The sequence below is a fragment of the Nomia melanderi genome, chromosome 6 (assembly GCF_051020985.1).
Source record: "Nomia melanderi isolate GNS246 chromosome 6, iyNomMela1, whole genome shotgun sequence".
Lineage (NCBI taxonomy): Eukaryota > Metazoa > Arthropoda > Insecta > Hymenoptera > Halictidae > Nomia > Nomia melanderi.
The window spans coordinates 2080411-2107316 of record NC_135004.1 but is presented as its reverse complement, the minus strand read 5'-3'; the positions used below and the strand labels follow the sequence as shown (position 1 = coordinate 2107316).

The following is a 26906-nucleotide window of genomic DNA, read 5'->3' as shown; positions in this document are numbered from 1 at the left end:
CCACGCTTTCCTCGATTGTTACGTAAAGGTAGCCGCGCGCGCGGCGATTAACGCGACGACGATTAACGCCGCGGGAAACAGCGCCGTGATCTCATCCAACGGTTGTCGCGACGCTAGACGTTCCTTCCTCTTTTCTTTTTTTCCTTCTCCCTTTCTCGCGGATTTTCGCACGCGTCGCGTGTCGCTGAACTGAAATGAACGAAGGTTTTCCGTTGATTTTAGAAAGAGTCCCATAAAATTCTTTGCAACCTCGGAAGATAAATTTAGTTTCGATCTTTCCTAATTTTTGAAATAAGAGATCCGGATATTTAGATTCTTATTTTTTATAATTGAAAAACGAGTGGGCAAATTATTCTAAGTCATTTGAATCGGGGAAAGGGTATTCCGGATATAGTGTCCAGGCTTCCTTAACTGGCACGAGTCTTTGTAACTATTTTCTATTTCCTTACATGGAAAGCTTCTTTCAAATGAAATTAAAGCATTTCCAACTTGTCAATCGAACGTCTTATCCTTATCAACGTAGCTGTCGTTAGTGAACATGAATAAATCACGAAGACAGAGAAAAAATGCATTCTCTTAGTTCAATTCATTGTCATCGTAAACATATATCAATACGTATAACAATAGGAAACCAGGAATGGTATCTCAAGGTCACTCCCGTTACGCGACTCCAATAATCTTTTCTTTCGAATGCAGATAAATCTTTCCTAATGCTTTAATCCGACGTTCAACTATTCCTATTTAAATCCTCTTTCCTCCAGCCAAGTCTAATGATGAATGGGAATAGCTGAATCATGAATAAATTTTCGTACGTGTTGGGTAGTTACGGTGTAGTTGGTTATCGTTGTTAAAAAGCAATAAATCACGCAGATAAAGGGAAACACGTTGGTTTTACAATTGCCGTCTAAGACGAGTCGTCGGATCTCGAAAACGGCTTCGGGAAGACCGCCGAGAGTCGCCGGGCCAGCCGGAGAATCGCATTGCATAGTCGGTTGCGCGGAATAGTTGGCGAGAATGCGCGCACCTTGCGGCACGGCGCAGCTCGCTCCAGCAACCCAGATCGCCGCGCGATGGAAATATACCGTTAAAACGTGCCACGGGCCCGCAGCCGTTACTCCTGTTCGACGAATCGTCGGCGACCAGGAATTCTCGATCCCTCTTCCCCCACCACCGTCGTTTCAGTAATCGTTCGACGACCGACGCGACGGATCGCGGGATGTCCGATGTTTCCCCTATTGGCTAGCCGAATTAGAAAATTCTTCCGTTGTCAACAGCTTTGGAATTCTAGAATTTCAAACACGCTCATTCGAACCACTAGTTCTCCAGGTAAAGGTTGATGCCAAGAACTTGTAGCGAGAAATGTGGGTATTACCCTAGTTGGTGGTACAGGTGCATTGGCAGTGTTAGTGTGTACTCTTAATTTCTTGGAATACTTTGAACTTTTGAATACTCTGAATAATTGGCGTGAACCATTGGGAATTGAGTAAAATCTACCATGCCTTTATTATTGTTCGTATTTTTCTCATTGATGCAAAGAGAACACGAAAACTCGAACTACCTTTGCTTTCGAATTGTTTCTTAACATATTCGTTCTTTTGGAAGTTTATTGTTTCTCCTGCAGGCTCCGGGCACCGTGCCTAACGGATAAAGCAACCCAGTCATCGAAGTCTCTCCTATTTATCGCGAGAGATCCACAACGAACGGGCCGACGAGATCTCGCGAAAGATACGATGGTGATTTATCGTCGCGGAGAAAGCGACCGTGAGCCGGTAACCATCGACATTTTCGCCGATTTTCTTTCGTCGTTGCTGTCGTCGGATGATTAAATGTGCTACGCGAAATTCCTGTCGATCACGAGAAACCTCGCTGCCCGAAAAGTTCGACGGGCGACCGAGGAGAACGATGCAATTGATCGAATTACGCAAGCGACTGAAAATTCTTCGGAACAGTAGATCCTTTCCCTGATTTAATTGATGTGTTCGAAAAGCGTGTTCATTAACGCGTAAGGAAAATGCATCGTGTGTCGTAATTTAGAATGCGCCGACCACTGCTGCGCTTCATATAGAAATGCGCTATTCAACAGTAGCGCGATGCTCGCTGTGTATATTCATGGGGCAAGGAACACACTGATTTTTACTATGATAATAACGATAATTACTAGCATTACTAATATTATCATTGTAATTATTATCATTACTGTCCAACCAATACACGATACACCGCATATGCAGCTCACCGTGCTCATCAAACGTTCACCTTTAGTTTTTCATTACAGCTCATTATTACTTCCGTTACTTCGCGCTGCTTCTGTGCCCGTAATAGTAACTTCACATGCATATCACTCCGAACGGCGATAATAATTATCCGATGAAATGCAACTTTATACGTTAAAAAGATCGTCGAACCCCGCATTCATCGTTCCTGCCCGTAAACCCTATCTCTGTAATTTCCTCTTGTTTCTCTCTTCCCTCCGTATCTTTGTATCTTCTTCCTCAATTTCACTTTTAGTCTTGCACCGCGCCAACCGAACGTTTCTTCAGTTCGAGGGCATCGCGATCGCGTCGAATCTCATTTATTCGCGGCGCGGCTGGTGCAACGAGCGACTTATCATTATTATCATCACCGCGAAACGGGACTCGAAACGTCGAAACTCCATCGAAGGGAGCCGCTTCCTCTACTAGGTTTCCCTTCTCCTTTTTTTCGTTTTCAGGCAACGATCGCGATCGCTGAAAAAGCTGGGAACCCGGCCGGTCGCGCGCCGTGGCGAAACACCGTTCAATTATATCGATGAAAAACGGTTACGGTTCGCGGCAACGATACCATCCATCATACTCGCGGGCAGAGCCGCGATAAACGACTTCCGGCGTGGTTCTTATGTGCCACTAGTGCAGATTCGTGCGCCACGCTGCAACGCGACGCGACACGACGTGGTTCCACCAGCGAAAGTATCGCGCATTGATGGAAAGTTGGCACCTGGACGATAGGGGTCATTCATTGTGCGGTTTGTTTACAATTTCAACGCTGGAACTACTGAGCGCTTAACACGATTAATATATAATCCGTATACACACTGTGACAATGGATTTTTCTTCGGTTTCTTCGTATATTTATTATAGTATTCAAGTGAAACTACTTGTTTTCAAAATCATTTCAGATATTCAACACTTTTAAGATATCAATCACTGTAAAATTAGGAAATTTTTTCTTCGTACATTTATTATAGTGTTCAACAACGAAATTACTTGTTTTTCAAATCATTTTGGATATCATTCATTGCGAAATGAGGAAACTGAAACCCGTCAGTTCGACGATGGCTGCGGTAGTTCTATATTAACATATTCAGGACTGGTAACCTAGCCCTGTGTTAGTTTTAATTTTTATAATAAATGTTAGTGATGTAGTCCTATGTCATTTCTAACTTATTCGTAGGAATGCTGGTAACCAAGTTCTATGTTATTTCTAATTTGTTTAAAGAAATTTCTGTAGCGTAATCCTGCGTCATTTAAAAACTTAGAGCTAAGAATCGACAACGTAATCCTATTGTATATTTCCTATGTATTATCGTATTCCTTTCGATAATACATTATCCTTCGACTCTTACTTTCTTTTGCTTATAGTTTAATACTTAAATTGTAACACATAAAGAATCGTTGCTATTGAATACCTGTTTACACGTCCAGTTCGCTGCCAAGTGTTCCCACAGAAGCTTCGCCGCGGCGTTTCGCTCGGACGTCAGCCCATCGCGAAACGGAGATCCTCCGAAGCAACCTTTGTTTCGCATCACGATATTAATGTTGCAAAACGTTGAAGCGTTGTGGCGAGACAGGCTGAAAAGCGAACGGTCTACTGTTAGTATTTCTGTGCCCGCTGAATCAACGATCCCGATAAACGCGCGCAACATTCTCACGGCCGTCGCCGCTTTCAAACTTCTCGGTGTTGCGGCTTTTGCATAATTCGACTTCCGGCATTCCGTGCGTTTTCGCCCGGCCGTGTCCACGGACCGGCACGGTTCTACCGGCGAAAGTGCCTTTAATGGCGAATAATCGACGAGGCACGGGCCGGGACACGGCTTCTGGAAGGGAACTGAGTGTCCGTCAATGGTGGGACATGTCGCACGGGACAAAAATGAACAAAGAACAATTACAACAATTTCAGCTGAGCTGACAGTTGACTATGCGAGGAATAATGGATCAATCATTTTTCCATGCAATCGTAAAGTTAGGGTTTATTAAAAGCTAGGCACTTCAGTTAAGATTTAAATCATAGTTAACCCTTTGCGCTGCGGAGGCACCTCTCAGTCGCCGATTGATTTGACACAGCAAAATTCTAAAGTTTGATCAATATATGAAGTATTGAAAGAAAATAGTTTTCATTCTGAATGTATGTGCGATTTCTTTCTAAGTCGATTTCAGGAAATGTCGTCTACATCTCATTAGAAAATATTGTGTATTTCCAGTGAAGAACTTCTGGAATGCAACAGAATTAAAATTCTAGTGGTTTATCAACAATTGAACACTTTAGTTACAATTTCGGCTCTAGATTAGACCCCAGTTATTATTTATCAAAAATGAAGAATTTTCGTCAGTTTTTGAATACTAGTTTGAATCTTAGTTAGGTTTCGTCAAAAGTTAGACGTTTCAGTCAGGGTTTAAGTCCTAGTCTAAACGATAATTAATAGTTGTCAATAATTAGACATTTTAGTTTAAGTTGATACTCTAATTTAACCCCAACGCAGGATCGCATATTTTATTCTTGAAAATCTTCGAAACAATTTTTATACATTTCGACGAAGTTCTGCAAATTTTTCTTCGATATAAAATACTTCTACACATTTCATTGAAAGTAAGATGATATAAAGGTGTTCTTAATTTTGTCGCTTAGATCGGGCAAATATCCCACTGTGCGTCAGATTCCCTCGTCTCCCGTCGCTGGATCTGTGGTTTCGCGAAAGGGGCCGGTACGGCATGCCGGACACGTCTGACAGGATTACCCGCGAGCTCTATATCGGTGAGAATCGAATCAACGTAACCCGAGCGCACCGCGTTTTCCCTGCTTCCATCATGGTTACCGGGCTACCGTTGACCATCACAGCTCGTTGCATTCCGTTCAGTCTGCTTCGATTCTTGAAAATGCATCGGTCACCTAACTATTCGAATGCTTTCGATCCTCCGATAGAATGTTGATTCACAATTTCATTTTAAATTAACACATTACACAGCGGCTAATTTTCAGAAAACTGAATTGTGCGGATGGCAATCTTCAGTGAGATCAACTTACATCACCATATATAGAAAAACTCAGATATCATATTGTTATGTAATATATTTTACGTAGATAATCGATTCGAATGAAATTTAATATTTTTTTCAATGCTGTAATGTTTAGCAAAGTTGCATAGCTAAGTGTCTTTATATAAAAAGGAGATTTCTCTGTACCAGTACGCAATGTGTTAATTTACGCTTACTATTCTAGCTTTTCGAACTTTAAGAAGAGTTAAACGTCCTTCACCGTCGAAAATTATCGGATGACGATTATTACAAGAGTATTTGAAGATGACAAGTAACAATTTTTATTTTGTATTACTTCACGTTTACCGTTCAAGCACCCAGGCCTCCAGGATCAGTCAAACACCCCTTACCATCATCGAAAGCCATCGGTGCAGCCCCTAACAATCAAAATTTCAACTCCTTTCAGTCCAAGATCTCAACGAAGAATCGTATTAAGCGTAATAATTACAGAAAGTAAAAGTAGCACTTTCTAAAACTGTTAACAAGCCCGGTGAAAAATGTGATTATTATACGCGAGGATGCAGCCGTAGCTCGCTGCGATTTGTGAATCAACATAATGTAAGCATCATCGGCAAGGTTTCACAATGCTTTCACGCTACTTTTATTTAACTAATACCTACAGCTGATATTCCTCCAACCGCGGCTATAAAAATCGGAATCTGCATAAAGATACCGGCGATCGAGGAACAGTGTGTTTTACGAGTTCGTGGGTCCCTATCGATCGTCGATGTACACCGCGGTTCAAAAGTTTTGGTCCACACACACATTACAGAAAATTGCTGAAAACTGGGAACATCGAATTATGAACCGGACATAAAACAAATCTACGCAGAAATTCATCAACAAAGATCGCATTAATTTTCAAGTCGTTCGATCAGTTTATTCAAACCAATTCTCAATCCTATTAACACGTATAATTGTCGAATGAAACCGATCTACATATTGTTACTTATATTTTCATCCTGACAACTCTTCGTAAAATCTTTCAAATAAATCCACAGAAAAATGGTTTTTTCTAAAAAAAAATATAACGTTGCCGATCCTAAGGGTCAACCTGAAGGGTTAATCGATTTAGCGGTCCGAAACTTTTGACCGGCAGTGTAGGTGTATACCGCGTTTCGAGCCGTTCTCGCCGGCTAGACGATCCAACGAAAGCCACAATGGTTCAGTGAAAGCTATTTTAGGTTGTATTCCGTACGTCCTCGTTACAGGAATGAATTTTACGGCTGGCCAGGACTACGGGCTTATTAAGGAGCGCTCCGCCGATGGACGTTGGACTCGCGCCGCGTTAGACTTCCCCCTTGTGACGAGGGGAATAAGGAGACGGTAATAACAGCGCCGGCGAAGGAGAATACTCGCCGAGAGTACGCCTCGGGCACTTTTCTCCTGGCTTAATCGTTATGGAAAGTCCGAGGATAATATGGGACGTCTGTCCGCCACAGAATCTCGCAGGATCGCCGCGTACCCGGCATTCTCCGCGGGCCTGGGAGAAGAACAAGCGCGCTGGATCTTCGTTTCTGGCTTCGCCATTCAGGTGAAACTCCGACGTCTGTCGGCGTATCTCCTGACCGCCACCTGATTTCAGGCAGAAAGGAAACGAGAAAACGACCGCGACTTTTACGCGTTGGCACGTGGTCTCTAGTCTGCTCCGTAATTTTTGGAATTCACATAGCACGGGTTTGATTTTGTTTCGTGAAACTGTTTGTTGTGTATTTATTTGGAAGATGTGTGGATATTTGGAGATGTTTGTTTTAGAATCTGACGAACAATGGTGGAAAAGGTTTCAGTTGAAACAGCTTCAAACAATTTCAAACTATCTCAAACAGTGTCAGAGCACATAGATGTTTGAAAGGATTGTAAACGTATTTGAGGAATTCCCACATTACGTAGCAGCGAATATGGAATTCAAGCTCGTAGATAGTCGCAAACATTATCGAACAGAACCGCAAACCCCGATCAAACTGAAGTCGTGAATTATAATACCGCAAAACGCGTTCGTTTGCCAAATCTCGTTAATCAGCAGCCCACCGTTAATTTCCTGTTCCTCGAGTTTAAAGTACGTGCAGCAGGAAAGAAGATTATTCGCCGATATATTTAACGGTTCGGACTCGGCCTTCTTTCGGCTCGTAAAAATCCGAGGGAACGATTCTATGCGTTCTCGATAATGACAACCAGTGAAAAATATGGCACCCGCGGGTCCCGATATTTGAGCAGGTGCGCGGCGAACAACGATGGAGTCTGGTGTTACGTGTATCGAATCGGCGGATAACGTCGAAATACGGGCTTCTCCGAAGCCGGCGCGGCGAGCGCCGAGCATTAACGCACAGGTGTACCGCAGAATCTCGTCCGAACGGGTCAACCTGTAGCCCACATCGGAGGAGCAAGGTGCGTGTCGAAATTGGGGAGACCGCGATACAGTCGGATCGCTTCGAAAGTACCAAAGGTCCCTCCTTTTCATTCAGGGGACTATTGAATCAACGGGCGGACTTCGATTCGCTCGGCAACTACGATTAACCCTTTGAGGTCTAGAGATTTTTTACTAAAATACTCAGTGTTTTCTGAAACTTGAGGAATTCTTTATTTCAATATTCCACCTATTAATACATTATACAAAGCTCAATATTAAATACCAAACCGTAATGGTGTATCACAACCAGATTACTGAGAGGCGCCTCTACTGGAAAGAGTTAACGGACTTCGAATCTTCGTGCAAATTCAAGTTTTCAAGAATACAATACGCGATTGAATCGGACTGCACAAAACCCTACAAACAGGAAGCAGATATTTCGCAAATCTCCAGTTACGATCTCTACTAATCCAACAGTTTCCTAAAAATACGTAACGACAAACTTCCAAAAGAATACCATAGAACACATCAAAAATCAAAAAAACAGATTCGCATAAACTCCTCAAAGAAACCTGTGCGCAGCTTCTAATCCAAAACAAAGCACCAGCTCAATATCCCTAAGGACTAATTTCCACACAGAGAACTATATCGTGACCGCCAGCCGCTATAGGCAAAAGCATCCGCGGATATGTCGATCGCGTGACCAAATTCGAGGGGCGCCTGATTCGAGCGGGCCCCGGAATCGAATGGGCATGGGTGGTCGCTGGTGGGGGTCCGCCGCGGCCGACGGAGATTGAGTAAACGGGGGACGCGGGCGGACATGGACAGGCGAACAGCAGGAGAAAGAGAGAAAGAGAGAGAGAGAGAGAGAGGGAGCAGGGACAAGAGTGGGAAAAAGAACGAGAAAGAGCTCGAGAGGGGGCGGAGATGGAGGGGCAGAGGGAGAGAGGCAGCGAAAGGTGGAAGGAGACAGGAGACGGTGTTTGTAATCAAAGGGGCGATCCGCGGCGCGGCGTGGAAGAAAGTCAGCCTACTGGCGAGCCAGTCCGGCACGGCGCGTTGTCCCGAATGCACGTCGAACCATTGATTTCCGCGTGTCGCGGCCACGTGATCGTGCTGCTCGATCGCCACGCACTGCTGCGTCGCCCCGTGTCGGCTAGGCTCGTTCGCCCCGGTGAACTGTTCGTCGGTCATCGAAGGAAAAAGGGGGCAAGGAGCTAAACGCGAGGTCCTTTGACGATCAAACCTGACGTGCCACGTATAGCGAGGCGCGTTACGCTGCGGCCAAAGAGGGATCGGGTTTATCGGAGTCGATCGTGATCGCGTGATTGCGTGATATCGCCGCGTTCGCGGCCAGACGCGCACACCGAAGGCGTTAACGGTATCGGACCGCGCGGTTCCACTGGAGGACCGAGGAACCCGGGGGTCCGGGATACATCACGTGGGCGGCCGGGACCACTGCCGGGATACGCGCGCGCGGGACACAAGTGCGGCCCGCGCGCCGCGGCGCTCTTCCAGACGATGAAAACGAGTGGCGAATGAATGGTAAGTACCGGTAATCGGCGTGGGAAGTGGTGCGGGAAGTTTCCCGAGGAACCAGAGGCGTTCGACGGTTCTCGTGGAACGCTGGAATGGGGCACGGCAGTGATTCCTAGATCTTTTGAGGGGGCTTTTTGGGAGGAACGATCTTTCGCGATTTGGTGGGTTGTGAAATCCGTAGTTGACTCTTGAGAAGTGTGGTAGAACTAGTTTAGGGTTGGTAATTTTGTAGAAGGAAGGATTGTATGTCTGTTAAAAGGCTACGTTTGTTGCTGTGATTGGAAATTGGTAATAGGTTTTCAGTTCTGTTTGTTGGAAGTCTAGGTTTAGTTGATGATTAATCGTTGGATGTCGTGTAGTGTATGTATGATTTGTAATAGATAGAGGATATCCTATCTCTATATTCTTTCGTTAGAACAATATCAGTACGGGTATATAAATGATATGGAATGATACAGATTTTTCAATGTTCGATTGTGGCAGTCGTATATAGGAAGTGGAAGTTAATGATTATAAGTATTTGATAATGGGGACATTGAAATAGTCATCGGAACGTTGAAACAATGATAGGGACAGATAATAGAAAATATGGGATCAGGTAATAATGGTCTAAGAACTTTTCCTCAGAATACTTTGCGTGTTGCTATAAACGAAATGGTGATTATGTGATTGTTTCTCGTCGTTATTTAGAACCGTTTAGAATCGGTATTTGCCAGAGGTAATTGACCAGTAGGATTCATGTTTACGAGACTTATTTACAAGAATATTGCCTTTTGTATTTGAATATTCTGATCGGTCGTGGAAAAGCTATTTTGTATGCTGATATGAATAATTGGTCTGGGTTCGTTCGATGAATCCATTCGAATAACAATGCGGATAATTTCGAACGTGTGTTCGCTGACGTAACGCGGATTTCTTCGATGTGATACGCCGATGACTGCCTCCGCACCCGTGGAAATATTATTCAGGTATGCGACGATGATTAATTTGGCGAATGGGAACTGTCAGTATGGAAATAATTACGTGAAAATATTTAAAGTCGAATAACATAGTATATCGTATAATCGACATACATTCGAGTGAATTTTTTAATTCAAATAAATATTTGGCACAATCCTTGTTCGATCGTTTATTAGTTGATGAACAAGTCTATTAGTTTCGAAAAAGAACAATACAAAAATATTGAAATCTCTACCGTCAACTATCACTGAACAAAACTTTCAACGGCGATATTCAGAAACAAAGACATTCTAATTCAAATGAATATCTGAAAGAATTCTTGTTCAATCGTCTATTAGTTTACGAACGTCAAAAACGATTTGATTCAAAGAAGAATTCCAATCTGCTGTTTTTATCCTCTCATTCGTTACATGAATAACGTTTTGTCCAACGCTACATGCAATAAATATCGGATCATGAGCGCGCGGATGACGACAGAGCTATTATTCGAGACGTTAGTCACGCGGAAGTGATCCTAACAGGTGGTGCGAGTCTACGGTCAGGGGTGCGTCTACAATAAAATACAGTCCCGTAATATTCCTGGATTACAACGTGAGTTTACGGACACTGTCAGCTTACGACAAATACAAAGAACTGCAAGAAAACAAAATTGAACAGGACATACGTTTATATGAATTTTTCTTATAGTCTTCCACTAAAGCTTCAAAAGTCAATGAAGAAGTGTACGACGGATATCAAATATTAACCTGCTGCATCAGGTCAAGTCTTAAATCATCCTTTCGGGCCACACCTTCTAAGTCTGTAAACTTCCAAATTCTTCCACCTGACTCGCTACTTAAATTAATCCAAGTAAATAAAAGTAAAATGAATTAATCCATTTTATTTCCCGTATCTTTTATTTCCTCGTATTTGCATACGAGTGTATTCGGAATTTCAAGATGATAATTTTTCTTGTTTAATGAGATAAGACATTTCCACCGCTGCGACCTTAAAACGAATAAAAAGAGAAATTCAATAATAACAGTTGATCTTTAGGTAACCTCTGGCAGAAATAATTTATCAGACAGGGATGCTGAGGATGTTCGCTCTAACAGATTTTTAATGCAATCGATGTAGACATTAGGGTTACTATTAAAGCATTAACGTTACTCATACACCATAATTATTCGATTCGAATACCGGTGTACTGCGTTAATCTTCTTTACTCTCATATTCCGACGATAATGTCAAAGGTCGGTTAATTTCAGGGCCAGTTACAACGTCGATTCCGTAACGTTTATCCCCGTGCTATCGTGTGTTTCTTCCAAACAACTTACACAAATCTCATTCAATTAAATTAACGTCCAATCGAATCATCGTTCTTTCTTCAAAATTCTATTATTATAGGAACATTTCAGTGCAAAGAAACATTTGCGTGCATTGACTTCAGAGCAGAAATGTGTTGCCATTTGCCCGTCCCCTTCCATTCCGCGCTAACCATCGACAACGCATTAAAGTCGCATTATTGTTATTACTATTCGACTGGACACGCAATACCTCTCGCGATCTGCCACCCCGCTATCCGAGGAACATCCGCGTAATCCGTTTAACGGGACGCGGCTCTACGGCTTCGATGAACGTCATGCTGACATTACATCAAGGGAATATTAGAAACCGTTGTCGCTAGCCTCAGCGGCTGATCGTTCCCCGGGCGTTTAAAAATAAAGCCCAGTTCCAATCGCGTTTGCCGGGGAATAACGATCACGGGTTACTCTAATCCGAAATGCAGCGGAACGGTTTCCCAGACTAATCCCGCTAACGTCTGCTGCTGCTAACTCGCAGACGATCATTAGATCGCGAACGATTCGCAACAAATGAGATGAAAGAAAACGGATTTTCCTTTTTGCGTCCTTCCCTCTGCTCCTTTTGTGTTTTAGCGTCTGGCAGCCGTGTCCTCATTCCGAACATCTGTGTCAAGTTCTTCGTATCAAGCCGACTCCAGCCTGACACGTTCGCAGGTCCTTCTCTCGTGAGCAATAAATTTGATGGCTGCTATTTCAGTCCATCATCCGATCAGTGCTAAGCTGTCTAAGCTAGACAGCGACAGGGATTTTTCTCGATTAGGGATATTTCACGACCAACAGCTATAGGACGCGTTTGCAGTCGTTGACGAAGACACGTCGGCTATTCAGCTAACGCTGATATGTTACAATTCTACATCGCATTCTTCGTATTCACAGCGAATATTAAATTTACTAGGACTTTACTAGTTCTTAGAATCTAAACCTTGAAACAATATGAAAGTGGCCACTTTCTTTGTTTAATGATTAATGCTGCTGTTGCTAGGGTATTCCGCTACCATTATGCAACATCTAACATTAAACTTTCAGAAACTCTACGCATCTAGTCAATCATAAGGCTATCACATCGAAACCGTCAATTGCCAAAGTTTCTAGACCCGACGGCCCCCTCGCCATGGCATTTATTTATCGCTAAACATATTGATCCAGCCTGCAAGAACGCGACAAACCCGTACCATAACAGGCACGAGCGTAGCGAAGCATTTCCTCCGGCGTTCATTATCATTCATTTATGCACTCGTTAGTCAAGCTCCTTATTCCAGGCTGCATCGATTAATCCGAAAAACAGCGGAACCGTTTTCCCGACGTGTCCCGCTAACGGTGGGAGTAAAAGGTTGCCGATAGCGCGGGACGACGTTTCCTTTGATCGACAAGAAATCTCTCCGCGAAACCAGTTTTCGACGTGTCGCGGAGCGGCCGCGCAGGGGCCTTTGAAAGCCGATGTGGCATTTCGCAGTTTTTATCCTACGCGCACGGTGAGATAGAGAGAGAAAGAGAGAGAGAGAGAGAAAGAAAGACGCCGGACTCTCGGGGGCCCGGCCGCGCCGTCATTTTCTAGCTCCGAGGTATTCCGCGAGCCGATGCATGTGTAATTATTCCCGATCCCCGACGTAGAAAGTTTCGTCCGCGCGAGCCACCGGCGACCCCGCGGCTAGGAAGCGCGAACGAATCTGTGCTCACATGGCGAAAGAATGTGAATCGCTTTTTCGGGAGATTTCAATCTGTGTGTCCATTGAGACCTGAATTTGTAGATTCAGATGAGAAAAATGATAGTTTAATCGAGATTTATGAATTGGAATTGACGTTTTCTAAGGAGGAAAATATAGGAGTAACGTCTAATGGAGATTTCTGAATTGAAATTCATGGTTTTTAGCGGAAAAGGTGTACAAAAGCAATGTCTAGCGGAAATATTCAAACTGGAATTTATTGGAATTGGAATATATTTATCGCAACCCTCGGGTCTAGTTGAGATTTATAAATTAGAATCTAAGTTTTCGAGCAGACTATGTAATAAGCAATGTCTAATGGAAACACATAAATTGGAATCTAGGTGTCCGAATAGGCGAATTTTTGTAAAAGCGATGTCTAGAAATATTCAAATTGGAATTTATTGAAATCGGAATTTATTTATCGAGTCTAGTTGGAATCTATAAATTGGAATCTAGGGTTTCAAGGAGACTGTGTAATAAGCAATGTCTAGTGGACATGTATAAGTTGGAATCTGGGCTTCTGAATGAGAAAAATTTGTAAAAGCGATATCTAGGGGTGACCTACATTTTCTAATGCGACGAATTTGTAAAAGCGACTTTTATTTAAGACCTATGAATTGAATTTTAGATTTTCAAATGGAATAATTATATAATGAGCAATGGCTTAGTGGACACGTATAAATTGTAATTTAGATTTTCGAACGAAAAAAATGAATAAAAGTAATGACGAGTTATTTGGGCAAAGGCAATACAAGAATATCGAAATCTACATTCAACTATCAGTGAATGAAACTTCCAACGGCAGTAGCTATACAGAAATAGGAAACACGCGACTTCAGGCGTTTTGCCTCACAGCCACAAACTTAACTGTGTACGCGACGATACCTTTTCTATTGCCCGTTTTCAACGGGTAACGCTCGAATGACATGCCAGTCGCCTCCCTCGCAGTTCTATTTTTCTCTTTTCTTTTTCTTCGCGCGCCACTCCGTTACACAACGCTTCCGTATTACGGGCAGTTCCAGACGGCCTCGCGCCGTCCTCGCGAAAGCGTTCAACGCGTATTAATTCCGCGAACGAAACGAAAAGTTACGTCTGTTCGGAACTCGGTGCTTATTGCTCTGGGACTCTTCCTTTCGAGGCACTAAAGGCTTGTGAATTAGGTCGGAATTCGTTGCATACCTTTGAACTTCGATTGACAAATCAAGCTTCATTGTAACTGGAGTTTCTTCGGTGAACATCAGCGAGAAGATATTCTTGTCAACGTTTTAACAGTGGTTTCGACGCGATAACTTTAACTAGTTGCTATGCACATTTGTCAGAAGTCACTTGTGGTTGCATCGCTAAAATGGGAATAAAAGTAAATATATTGTTCTATCTTAACAATCACGAAAATAAATGTTATAAACTACGTAGAACTGTGTCAAAATTCGATAGTTCGGATCGACGTAAAGATGCATTCTTATCCGCAACAATTGATCCTTTGCATTCGACAAATTATCTCACCATAAATCATTGCTTTCTAATGAAATATCACTGATCTTCAAAACTAATATAACGAAAATTCATGTATAAATCAATGAACAGAATTGTTCTATTTCAACGTTTCGTGTGTTAATGAACTATAGAATATTTGTTATTGAACATCTAATGTTATAATCTCGCTACATCGAAACAAATGGCGACCGAAACTCGCCTCCCCAGTGCAAATGGTTAATAAACAGATCAAACGAATTCAAACTTAATCCGGATACAACAGGTTTCCCTATGAATTTTCCCTATGAATTGTCCATTCGGATTTGAATTCGGATATAATATTTACCCGACGCGTGAAAGTAGAAAACGCGGTGCCAGTCGAGCGTATTAGACCCGCACGAGCTACGTTCGAACGAAAACAAAATTTCGAGGACGACCGGTCTAGCGTGGCTAAACTTCGTTGACCGGGACTGGTTCCATTCAGAGTTTCGAGTTTCTCGAATAGTTTCGGCGGTTCGTAACCGTTGAATCCAGGAAAACTGTTCGTGGAAACGAGAAAAGAAGAAGCGCTGGGTAACTCTTCAATTCCCGGTGGCACTGCTTTGAAACCACATATTTCAGTATCAGTGAAACGCAAACCAGTGGATTAATCGCTATGCCAATATAAAATCGATAAAGTAATAGCTACCTGTTTTTTGACAGTTAGAGTAACATTTCTGATAAAAATATCTATTTCTCTTGAAAATAATAATTTACTTAACGTATACTATGAAAACATGTATTTCCCCTAAAAGTATATAAATAAATGATACGCACATGAAAAGAAAGATCATACATGTATTTTACTGTTTTTTATCGATCATAGATCTAAATGTTATAATATATTTAATAACAAAACTGTACAGTTTGTAATGACAAATTTTAAATGACTATTCGGAGCCCGAGTGAAAAGGGTTAACATACATTTTATTTTAACATTAAAGTCCATCTTGCGGGCACTTGCTTTTATTCATATGTTTTTCATAATTCCCTCCATCCGTTTTCGTATCAATTTGAACAAAATAAACTGCAATCGAACAGCAACGGAATTCGTCTTCGTCCGTCCTGAAGAAGAATTCAGTCCTGAAGGGGTTAAGCGAGAACAGGAGCCGCCGTGAAATTGAATGCCGCATTTTGGGGCCGAGATGAATGCACGTAGATTAATAACAATGAATGGAGAACGCACGCTGTCAAAATCCGTCGAGCGTGACGGAGAGCGGCGTGCCGTTGCGTAATCGTTGCCGGCGTTGTGGCTCGTCGCGAGCGGCTGGGAAAATGCTGGATTCCAAAGGGTTTGCCAGTCACCACTTAGCCGAGTGTAAACATTTCCGCGCGGAACGCTCGATAACTCCGAATAAGGGCCTAACGTTTCGCCCCGTCCTCGTTCCTGCCCATTAAAATGCCTCGAGTCCGCGACTCCTTTCCGCATACCTAATCGCCGCCATTATACATGCGTGTTTAACCCCTAACCGGCACAATCGATCTCTCAGACCGCTCAATATTTTCGTCTATTTGCGTTTTCCTTCGTGCTTCACATACAATGCTGAAACTCCGTTTACCTTTCAATTATAGCGTAACGTTCTATCAATGAAATCGTGGATAGTTTATGTTTCTGTTTATATTAATTGATAATTTTCCAATGGTCTGAGAAATCACTTCGGTTTTCAGTGTTTTCGTTCATTTGGAATATTAGTGAAAAAATGAAGATATGTAATCTAGTGATGATTTTTTAATAGTATTCTAAGATTTTAATGTGTTTTCGACGAAACGAGGACGTGACTGAATTGAAGGAGATTGCATGGAAGGGAGGTGGGAAAATGGGTATGTGATTGCGATAGAATTAAGGAACTAACGAAATGGAAAAGGGAAATATAATTTCAAATATTGCACAGAAATAGCGTTTTTAGAAGGGTCTGGTAGAGAAATATTTGTGATTTTGTGATTTCCTTTTAATTTTGTTCATTTGTATGACAATGTTGAAGAAAGGATCGAATTTGGTATTTTATAATACGAAGGATCGAACACTCTACTCATGTATCGATTGGGAAGAATCCAAGTGAGGCTACAGTGCTTAAAAGTAAATACTTTATTACCAGCGGCAACAAGATTGTTTATTAGTCGGCGAGAATCTGCAGCGCGCGCGACTATTATTAAGTATTGAATCCTCGCGCCGCGGTGTATTCTCGATCTTCCGCAACGAAACTTGCATCGAGGTTACTTAATTCGCCTCTAGTTTAATACGGCGTTTTTGTAGCTTATATGATTACATTTGAGAAGCATTAAAATTGTGCCCGAACATGATACACGTACACGACTACTCATAACACGAGGAATTATAACAAATACTAATAAAACACCTGACTGTTCGAATGAAATTGAACGCCGAGTCATTTTCAGTATGGTACTGTGAACAATTGTAATTCAAATAGGAACATTAAAATTTCTCGTGCGTCGATATTAAACGAAATAGAGTTATAAATTATCAAAATTCCGATCATGCTGTGTAACACTAATATCTTCAATCACATTTCTTTGAAACACTTTAGAAAACGATAAATTTATCCAAGAATATTGCATTGCATTACTAATATAAAGGTTAAATTGATATAACAATCTTCTTTTGATGTGAAATATCAATGTTCTAATGTTGAAATGTTTCACGTTTGAAATTAATAATGAAAATTCTAATCACAGCGATTTCCAAAATATTTTATCGTGTTGCAGCACAGTAGCACCTATTAGCAATGTGTAGCATCACATTCTAGAAGTAGAATGTGACAGTCAGAGTTAGACCATGGCTCCGAAAGAATGGCTGAAGAGTTGTGACCTGCGATTATTGGGTACGGCGCCGCTTGTAGGTCAGTTTCGAGCGGTTTATCAATGCGGAGCAGGTTCGGATGTACCGGTTGTTTAACAAACCGATTACTCGCACGGTAAATCGAGCCTTGCATTTATCAGGATGCGGTACAGTTTTGGGTGTCAAGGCGGATAAGCAGTTAGAAGGCTCCCCTCGAAGGCGAACCGTCTACAATGGCCAGTTAATTTCCTTTCTCGAAGCCTTCGATCATCAAACCGTCGCGTAACGACGATCCCTTTCTTTACACCTGAATTCCTTTCCTCCGATTCGAAATATCGAGCAATAAAAACGACCTTCTTGTATTTCTCGTAAAAAAAATGAAAAATCAGATATTTTTAAACATAAATATAATATATAATATATTTATGGAATGTTGCTTGACTTCTATTGCAGGGTTAGAGTGAACAGATCAGTTTATTACTGCCATCAAACCACATTTATGATTTTTATTATTCATCATTTTCGACAGACTCGATACTATTGAAATTAAGAAATTATTGAAGAGGTTCATTATTGATAACTGTGGACGTGGAATGTTGAAACAATGAACTGCTTTGTCAAATCCACAGTCAAGGTGTGAGGTGATCTAGTGTTGATTAGAGACAGCGGCATCGAACGAGTGGAAACCAGAAATAAATTATAATACGCTCAAGGTATAGACAACATCCTTCAGGGAGAGAAGGTTAAATTAAATTTAATTAAAACAGACTCGGTTCAGGAATCAGGTAGAATGCTGGATTAGGTTACGGACTGATGGATAAACGGTATGCAGCCGAACTTCGGAGATAGAAAAATATGGATTGACCTAAATGTCAACTCTTAAAATAATTATCAGATATTGCTCTATTTTTCTATTTAACTCTAGATAAAGATTCTATAAATAATCTAGCAAATCAGAGCACTCCAAATACATACAAAGGAATTTGTCCGCTCTTTTGATTAAGACTCCCAATTGTGAACAATCAAGAACAAAAGAAGATTAAAAAGAATGAAGATTTCTCTTTCAAGTTGGTCATATTATTATATTTACGATTAACCATAGAATTTAATCATGTCAAACTTTTCAAGTCGTTCGTCTAAAAAAGATTCGTTCAATTAACACAAAATACTCGCGTGTCCCGGTAATTCGCGGACAACTGAAAAAAGATGGAGTTATTTCCGACTATTCGTGGTCGAAATTTCGCGAACAACATTCCGATGAGAATTCTAGTGGCGTTTACTGTAACGAGCAGTATCGTAAATGCCATTCCACGCGGAAACCTGCGTCCGATCATCTACCGGTCCCGTGAGAACCGATTTATTGAAAATCATCGTTCCTCTGGTACATTGTAACTTTTGGCGCGAGCCATTCTCGCGTCGCGTCGAGTCGAGTTGGTCGCCATTACTCGCAGATGAATATTAATTGCTCCCGTTTCGCGTTAACTGAATTGGTCGAGGTATCATCCCGTGGTCTAATGCCTTACTTACTCACTTACTTACTAACTTACTTACTTACTTACTTACTTACTTACTTACTTACTTATCTGTCTTTATTGGACAAACAATACTCGATTTAATTAGAGAGGAATAATAAGGTGGGAGCTTATTAGGCGAGACGCGACATTGTTCATGTAAACAGCGAAGCGTGTAATTACGGGTTTCACTCTTGATTTGCTTTCCGTCGAATTTTGAACTTACCGGCTGATCCGAATGCGTCGATTCCACTTTCATCCATTGAAAGCACATTTTCACAGACATAATCTATCTGAAAAACCGTCAGTATTGAATACAATCATAAAGAGCCTGTTCTTAAATGGAAGACGTCACCTATGAAACACTAGTGTTCTCTAATTAAATCGTTCAAAAACTTTCACAGTGGCATATTAGGTTAAAACAATTTGAATACGAGACCTTCATCGCGTTTCCCATCAACGTGCTTCAACCCTTAGATCACCAATGTGATAATACGTCCCAGAGCGTAATTAGAATTTTCAAATGAGCAAACAAGTCGCTCGAATTCCACCGTTGTCCATACCAATGCCAATTTGGAGTCTATTTGATGAAATCAATCAGTTATTTTATTTAAAGATTCACCTTTCTATCTTATTAATCTTCAGATTATCCTATCACTTGAGCGTTTTGTTACCGTCTACACATAAATATCCATTCCAACCTAATCTTATTCCAAAGTGAAACACAGAAAGATACAGTAATCCAAGGATTAAACCCTTATAGATCAAACTCTGTATAAACGTCCACCATTATATCTTCAAAATTCCACAGTGTGCAATAATAGGATTAGCAGGAGTATTAGATTACAGATATCAGAATAACTTCCACCATGTGCATCTCTCTATGTATAAAGCAAAATAGCATTCAATTAACATTTAACCAACTCTTCCACCGACTATCTCAAATTGCATGAAACATGCAACAACGCTATGCGAATTCCCACGTTTGCTTATTTATCATCGAAACGAATGATCGTACGGATCCGGGGTTTCTGTGTCAAGTTTGAAACGGATCGAAGTATAACCGGGACAGATTCGATCGATCGGGCGCGTCCCGCTGAATCGGAACACGATTTCGTAATATTTTCACGAGGCCGGCCGATGCTGAGTCCCGAGAGAGCCGGTGTATCGAGAGAATGTGGCGCTCGGCCCTCCGGCTATGAATTCCGTTACGCGCACTTGTATGGCTCTTCGACTCCCTCCATCCCGCACGACTCCTACCGGCAAATACATTTTTTTTCATCTTTCTCATCCGAGCTCCCGCCCCGGGAGCCGCAATCCTTCCCCGTGAATCGCGCGCGATTTCTTTCGCGACCGTTCGTTACAACACACTTTCAAATTTAGCTCCGGATACTCGCTCAACATTTCCGTTTGCTTGGCTCGTGAGCTTCTATTTCCAGAAACGCTCGGAATTACGGTTCTTTTTTCTTCGTTTTTCGGTGGAGATGTACAGGACTATTCGAAATTGATGGTACAAATTAACCAGTTGACTTATGATTTCTTTGTTGACTACGGTAAGTCGGGAGAGATGGTCCACTTTTTTGGAAAGAACTATTACATCATACATATCATTGATAGGTAATGGAATCATATATTTATCAAACTAAATTACATATACTTAAATAGGCTGTTATGCAAGATATACTATACACACTAAAAATAATTGGAAGCATAGGTATTTGATCATTTAAATGACATTGAAAAATCTCGTCTAGAATTATTGATTATAAAATCAATGCAACTACTTTATTGTGAATAGTTTATGGAAGGAAAGAGAAAAGTTTTGGGTATATTCTGTGTCTGTGTTTGGTCCAAAGTATGGTGATTGATAAGAGGTAAATAATTGATTTGAAGTCGTACTTGAGTGATATTCATGTTTGTGAAATTCTGTTTGGAATCTTCATGATATTGTAAGGCAGAGGGTTAGGAAGTGGCGGATCTGTAAGAAGGTATTAATGATATTAGTAGAGTGTTCTTCTGGTATTAAGATTTGAGTACAATAAAGATTAAAATATCGAAAGCAACTGGTTGCTAACGGAGGAACAGATGTTCTTCAATCTGTTAACTGGGTAACTTTCCGAACCTCGACGCTCGCGTGAGCACAATTACACGCGGACAAAAACAATTTGACACATTTCGCGAGCGAGAACCTCTGGTTGAGAGAACCTCCGGATCAGGGAAAAGTCATGACAAGTTAACGTGTCTTCGCTAATTAAAAAGAAGAAAAAGCAGCATATGTATCGTAATCCTATGTAACGTTTAAATTCAACGTTTATAAAATAGAATAAAATACAATAATATAAAATAAAAATTAAGAAAAATAAAATTAAATTAAATTAAATATTGTAATGTTAATACTTGTTTCTAAAGACAATCGACTGTGAAAATTTGAGACGAACACGTTTATACAAGTAGTTTGGTAATAAGTAGATAGGGTATGTCACGAACAGACATTGAAACCTTTGAAATACAGTCAAATCTCAATAAGTCTAACTTTGTTTAACAAACAACACAGATTTATCAAAGTTCGAATTATAAAGGACAGTATTTTAACGATTCCAAAAATTCCGTTAGTTTCCTTAGCCACTTATTTTTTCACGACTCTGATCGATACGACTACATTTTGTTAATAATAATTTACTGGAAAAACAGAAAAATTGTAGGCATAAATCTATGTTTGCTCTTAAGTATAATATTTGATTAAAAAAGAACAATATTCGAATTCGAATGAATTGAGTGATATTTATTTGCTAAATCACTTTGGAAATCTTCACTACGAATCTGACACGTTGTTATAAGACAAACGTTTCACCCTAAACCTACCAGACGATTCAAAATGACCCACTCCTGAGTTCTTCTTTCTGCAATTATTAAAAAGACAACAGATGTCGCTGAGGTATTACAAGAGAAATTCATGTAGCAATGCGCAAACTGAATCGAAAATCAATTAAAGTCTGCACAGACACACTCTTCGAGTTTCTATACAAGAATTTCAAAAAGTCAGTTTAACTGTTCGGTAGTTTTAGTATTAAGAAATATAATCTGCCATTTAACAGCTTTTTAGCCTGAGTGTACGCGGTCTGCGTTGTGCCTAATTGTATTTACGGGCAACGTATCGTTTGCATTCGAGACTTCTCATTCACTCGAAAGAAGGAAACAGGAAAGCAGTAGGGCACTCGAGTAACATGTATCCAGGCCTTACGGTATTTGCAATCCGGATTAATCCTATCCAAGATACCGGTATGCCGTCGAGTCTAGTGTTGACATTAAATCCAGTTTACAGTTCAATTACGTAAAGTCCGGGGCTGACGCCTCCGCGCTATCTTCGTCGTGGATAATATCATCCCGATCGGCCAGGTGAAAGGAAGATTTACACCTCCGAGATTTGCTTACCGGGGACCAAGCCAGTTTTTTTCCTTTTTTCCCGTCGATGTTCCCTCGCGCTATTAACGGGACGAAAAAACCTATAATGCGATTTCTCCTTGTAACCGTCATCACGGTCAAGGTGGAGGGTTGAAATTCGGTACGCGCCTCGAGTGAAACTTAAAAATTCTCTCGGCACGCGACGTGTTAAAGAAGAAATCGCTAAGCGGGTAACTTTCCCTTTCTCTTGTGAACGTGTTAAAAATCTTTCCTCTTCCAACTGCCCTCTTGGATCAAGATAAACAACTGGAGATTCAGGAGGAATTATCCGAAATCTGGAAGATGATCATCAAGGAAAACCATCTATAGTTCCATATCGTTTAGAGATTCAATCGTATTTTCCACTTCTCAATTCAACGATTTTCATTAAGTACTATCATATCAAGTATTCAATCTTAAAAAGAGAATGGAATGTTTAACTTTAACTGTTTGGGTGGTGGGAGTCGATATTTTCATTCTCGCGTTTCATGTCAGAAGTCGGTCAAAAGTTCGGACAATGTCGTAATGTGTTGATTTGAGAAAGTTGTATTAATAAACCCTTGCGATTTCTTAGGCAAACGAACGTCATTTATTTAGAACTATTATAATATTGATCTCAGTACCAAATTTTACTCCGCGATCTTGGCATGGGTCAGAAGTATTTCAAGTTTACTTATCGCGAAAAAATTCCGTAACATAGATAACAAGCGGAAACAAATTCACAGAAGTGACCCAGCCCAATACTTAACGTGTTAATTGTAAATATTACAACAATAACAGTGATACAAATAATAAAATGATTTTTGCGGCAGTGCTCCGTTAAGAGTTAATAAAATTTGCTCATCACTGAAACGGTTGAAAATCGATTTGCACGTTGACTGTGCAACTCGCGTGAACGTTATTCGTTGAAAACAGCCAGAAATGTTCTAACACGCTCGAAGCGTGCAGACTCGAGGAAGTTCTTCGAACTGGAAATTCGGATACGCCGCGGACGCAAACCGCCGCCATTTGACAAAGTCACGAAAGCGTGAGACGATAATTCAACGGCGGGCAGGCTTCCGGTGTTGAGCGGAATGTCTGGTCCGCAATACCGCGCGGAAGAAAGTCCGCTCGTTCGCTGCTGCACTCGATTATTCAGGATCAATGACGTAGAGCCCGCTCAAGGAATCCTGAAGTAACTGTTAACGTGCGCTTTTCTGTCTCGAACCAGTTAAGAAAGTCGGTGGTTACCCTGTTGATACAGGTACAGTGGATCGAACAAGTATCGGCGTGATCGGTGTATATTCATACGAAAACGAAAAGAATAACATACGAGCCTCTAGTATTATAGTATCAATGTCAGACCCAAGAACTGAATGGATACAAACATGTGTTACCAGGTTCACATTAGTTGAAGGGAGACACTGATTACCATTAAGAAATAACTAATGAAGATTTAATTATACTACTGCGAATACATCATTTCTTTCTGCACTTTGATATATTGTTCACAATAAAGTAGCTTTTATGAGAGTAATCGATCACGAAACAAAGTATGATATTAGTGTATGAAAATTTGCATGTTTCGTTATCAAAATTAGTACGATCATTAGTACGAATACAGAATCAAATCAAATTACTATAATTCGCTGAATTAACACTAAAACTACCAGATGGACCAAACGACCCATTTCTGATTTCTTCATTTTCTAATTATTAAACAAATAACATGTGTTTCTCTGATAAATTATTAAAGAAATTGATTTAACCATACGCAAACTGAATTTTAAACCAATTCAAGTGTCAATAGATGCACTCTTGGAGTTGCTACAGAGGAATTACAAAAAGTCAATTTAACTGCTCGGTTAGTTTAGTGTTAAACAATGATTAATATCTTCTATACTATTATAAATAATCCAACCCAAGCTTTCACGTTTCCCAAGATAAACGTGTAACGATAGTAACGCGGCTCAGTGAAATAATTCGATGTTACATTCCTTTCATTTCGTACACATTGCTCCGCGAAATCGACCTGTTCCAGATTGATCTATCAGTTGAACTAAAAATCACCTGGGGATAAAAACGAGTGTGCCAATAGCTCAGTGACCCAGTGCAAATCTCGACGCAGGCTCAGGTGTTATTAATATGCCGAGCGATTACAAGCGAGCGCGACTCGGTGTCGAAGAAACGAGGCCTTAATGCGGCAGATCACGAACATTCGTGATCCGCTCGGCAGAGCGACGGACGATCCGAAACATGTTTCAGCATAAGTAAGGGACTATGAAACGTTTGACCATAAAATAATTTTGCCGCTGCCTCGACAGGCATTTTATCGGCTGGGAATTCCTCGGAGAATCATTGGACGGTCGATCGTTTTCTATCACCTTCGAGACCTTCGGCTGGAAACCTCGAGATAGGAACGTCCAACCTGGGAGAAAAAACAATAAGGAATGGACCGCGAGACTTTCTACGGCAGAGAAAGGAACTCCGCCGCGAATCTCTTTAGACATGCACAAATGTGTTTATGATCTTGGAAAACACTCGTGTCTCCGCCGATGAAATTGGCTTGGAACCTGAGAGCTACCGTGTAGGTGTATCGAGTGTCTCAATGGTCGGGGTGCAGCTACAGACAGCGTGGAGTTTCACACGCATGAATTACTTATGTTTTGGTTCTTTTGTAGGAAACCGACGGACCACCAATTTCGTAATTATTCTCGTTATCGTATTCTCAACTTTTCATTGTCAGGCTACGTCAAAATATACATGTTATAGTACAGTCTAGAATTGCACCATGTTTTACATACACTAAGCAGAATTTACAGTTCACGTTACACTTCAATAAAATACAAAATCTTGCATCGATCGTGTGTGTTCGCCATTTCTATTATTTTCACAGAAAGATAGCCTACGTTTCATGTTCACGACTAATAAATTAGAATACAGTGTCTCTGCTGGTTCTCTGTATTCTGTCTCTACGAGGTGATTCAATTATTCCGCGGCACTATAGTCCGTCTACCATTTGATAGCAGTCAAACAACAGAAGCATCAAGAGTCGCTGGCTTATGGTTTCTTTATGGTTCCAATTCGTCACGTGTAACCATAGTAACTGAACGACGGTCAAATGACCGGTTTTAACACGTGATTTAAAATTCTGCGTGTTCTTTCATTTATTTAACTTTTATTAACAATTAATCAGTTCATCGATTTCTGTCTTTTCTTTTGTCCTGTTTGCACTGAAAATAATTAATCTTCTGCTTTGTTTACTTTTATTTTGTAACTACCTACCTGACTGGTTACGGTAGGAAGAAGTCTATACAAAGTACTGGTACGATCTTTGTTGCGATTTGTTTTATTTGCGATGAAGAGAAGTAACGAAGATCGCAAATGATACAAAATACGACGACATGATATATTACGATAGAGAATGAATATGGCCGTTAGTTGCTTATCTGTATTTCACTTCGTCGAATTCAGTTTAATTAACGATCTTTACATAAATCAACCAATAACAAAAACGGTCGAAACGGAGGCATCAAAGTTCATCGCGAGTGGTCGTGTTCCCTCGCTGCAGTTGCGTTCAGTTCGTAGGACAAGTGAACAATATACTGTCCACACATGATGATATCCCTTCACGTCTTCTTCGAACTGAAGAGTCAAGTGTGGCAAAGGGACACAGAACACAGTCTGACATAGTCGAAGAATAAATGTAAAGAGAAGGAGTGGGACAGACATAGTTCTCCAAGTATCGAGGATCAAGACACGGGACTTCAAAGTGATACCACGCGCCTCAAATATAAACATGCAATGAAGGAAATACAAATTTCATTAATTTCGATCTTACATTCTGAAACGTAGTACCCAGTGACTTGTTGAAATTATTGTGATTAAAATAAGTCCAAACACATAAATTGGACTAACTTTATCGACTTTGAGGAAATGAACCTTTAATTGTATTAATTACGTTAAGTCAGTAAAACTAGTTCGAAAGACACGTGAACAGACGTAGTCTGTGGAGAGTATCATACGCCTTTCACGTTAGTTCCATCGGCCGCCAAGCTAAAAGTGCCCAGGGGCAAGGGGACTCTTCCACTCGTGAAGCTCGGCTCGCCTTAACCTTCGATAAGCGGTCATCGTTGGCGCGCGGCAATAACAAAGGACGGAAGCAAGAACAACTGCGACAGAGTGAGACGGAACTATAGAGAATTTTCCTTTCTATCGTTACGTCTCACTTCATCGCATTTAGTTTCGCTTTCGTCTTTTGTTATTGCAATCATTATTGAATGACCATGCGTCGAAAGCCGAAACGGCCCAGGCATCATAAGTGGAAAAGTCCTCTTGCCCCTGTCCACTTTTAGCTTAAAGATCGGTGCAGCTACCGTGAAAGGCGAATATTATACACAAAGTAACTCTACGTTTAGTACCAACCAGTAACAAAGTACTCTCAAAACTGGCACGGGAAAACATGAGAAATAAAGAAAACTGA

At 41.0% G+C, this 26906-nt stretch overlaps 2 protein-coding genes across 7 annotated transcripts in view; one reads left to right on the top strand and one right to left on the bottom strand.

Annotated features, from left to right (window-relative positions):
- LOC116427506 (uncharacterized) overlaps positions 1 to 26906 on the bottom strand; it is a 191833-nt gene that overhangs the window by 131372 nt on the left and 33555 nt on the right. For all 5 annotated transcript variants that reach the window (XR_012998780.1, XR_012998778.1, XR_012998779.1 and 2 more), the window contains exon 3: positions 3665 to 3827. Coding sequence is in view for 2 of the 5 variants with exons in the window: in XM_076368366.1 (XP_076224481.1) it covers positions 3665 to 3827 (163 nt within the window). In the remaining 3 variants the exon portion in view is untranslated. The remainder of the gene's footprint in view (positions 1 to 3664; positions 3828 to 26906) is intronic.
- bbg (PDZ domain-containing protein big bang) overlaps positions 8661 to 26906 on the top strand; it is a 100916-nt gene continuing 82670 nt past the window's right edge. For both annotated transcript variants that reach the window (XM_031977676.2, XM_076368349.1), the window contains exon 1: positions 8661 to 9180. In XM_031977676.2, the coding sequence (XP_031833536.1) occupies positions 9178 to 9180 (3 nt within the window). In that variant the 5' untranslated portion in view covers positions 8661 to 9177. The remainder of the gene's footprint in view (positions 9181 to 26906) is intronic.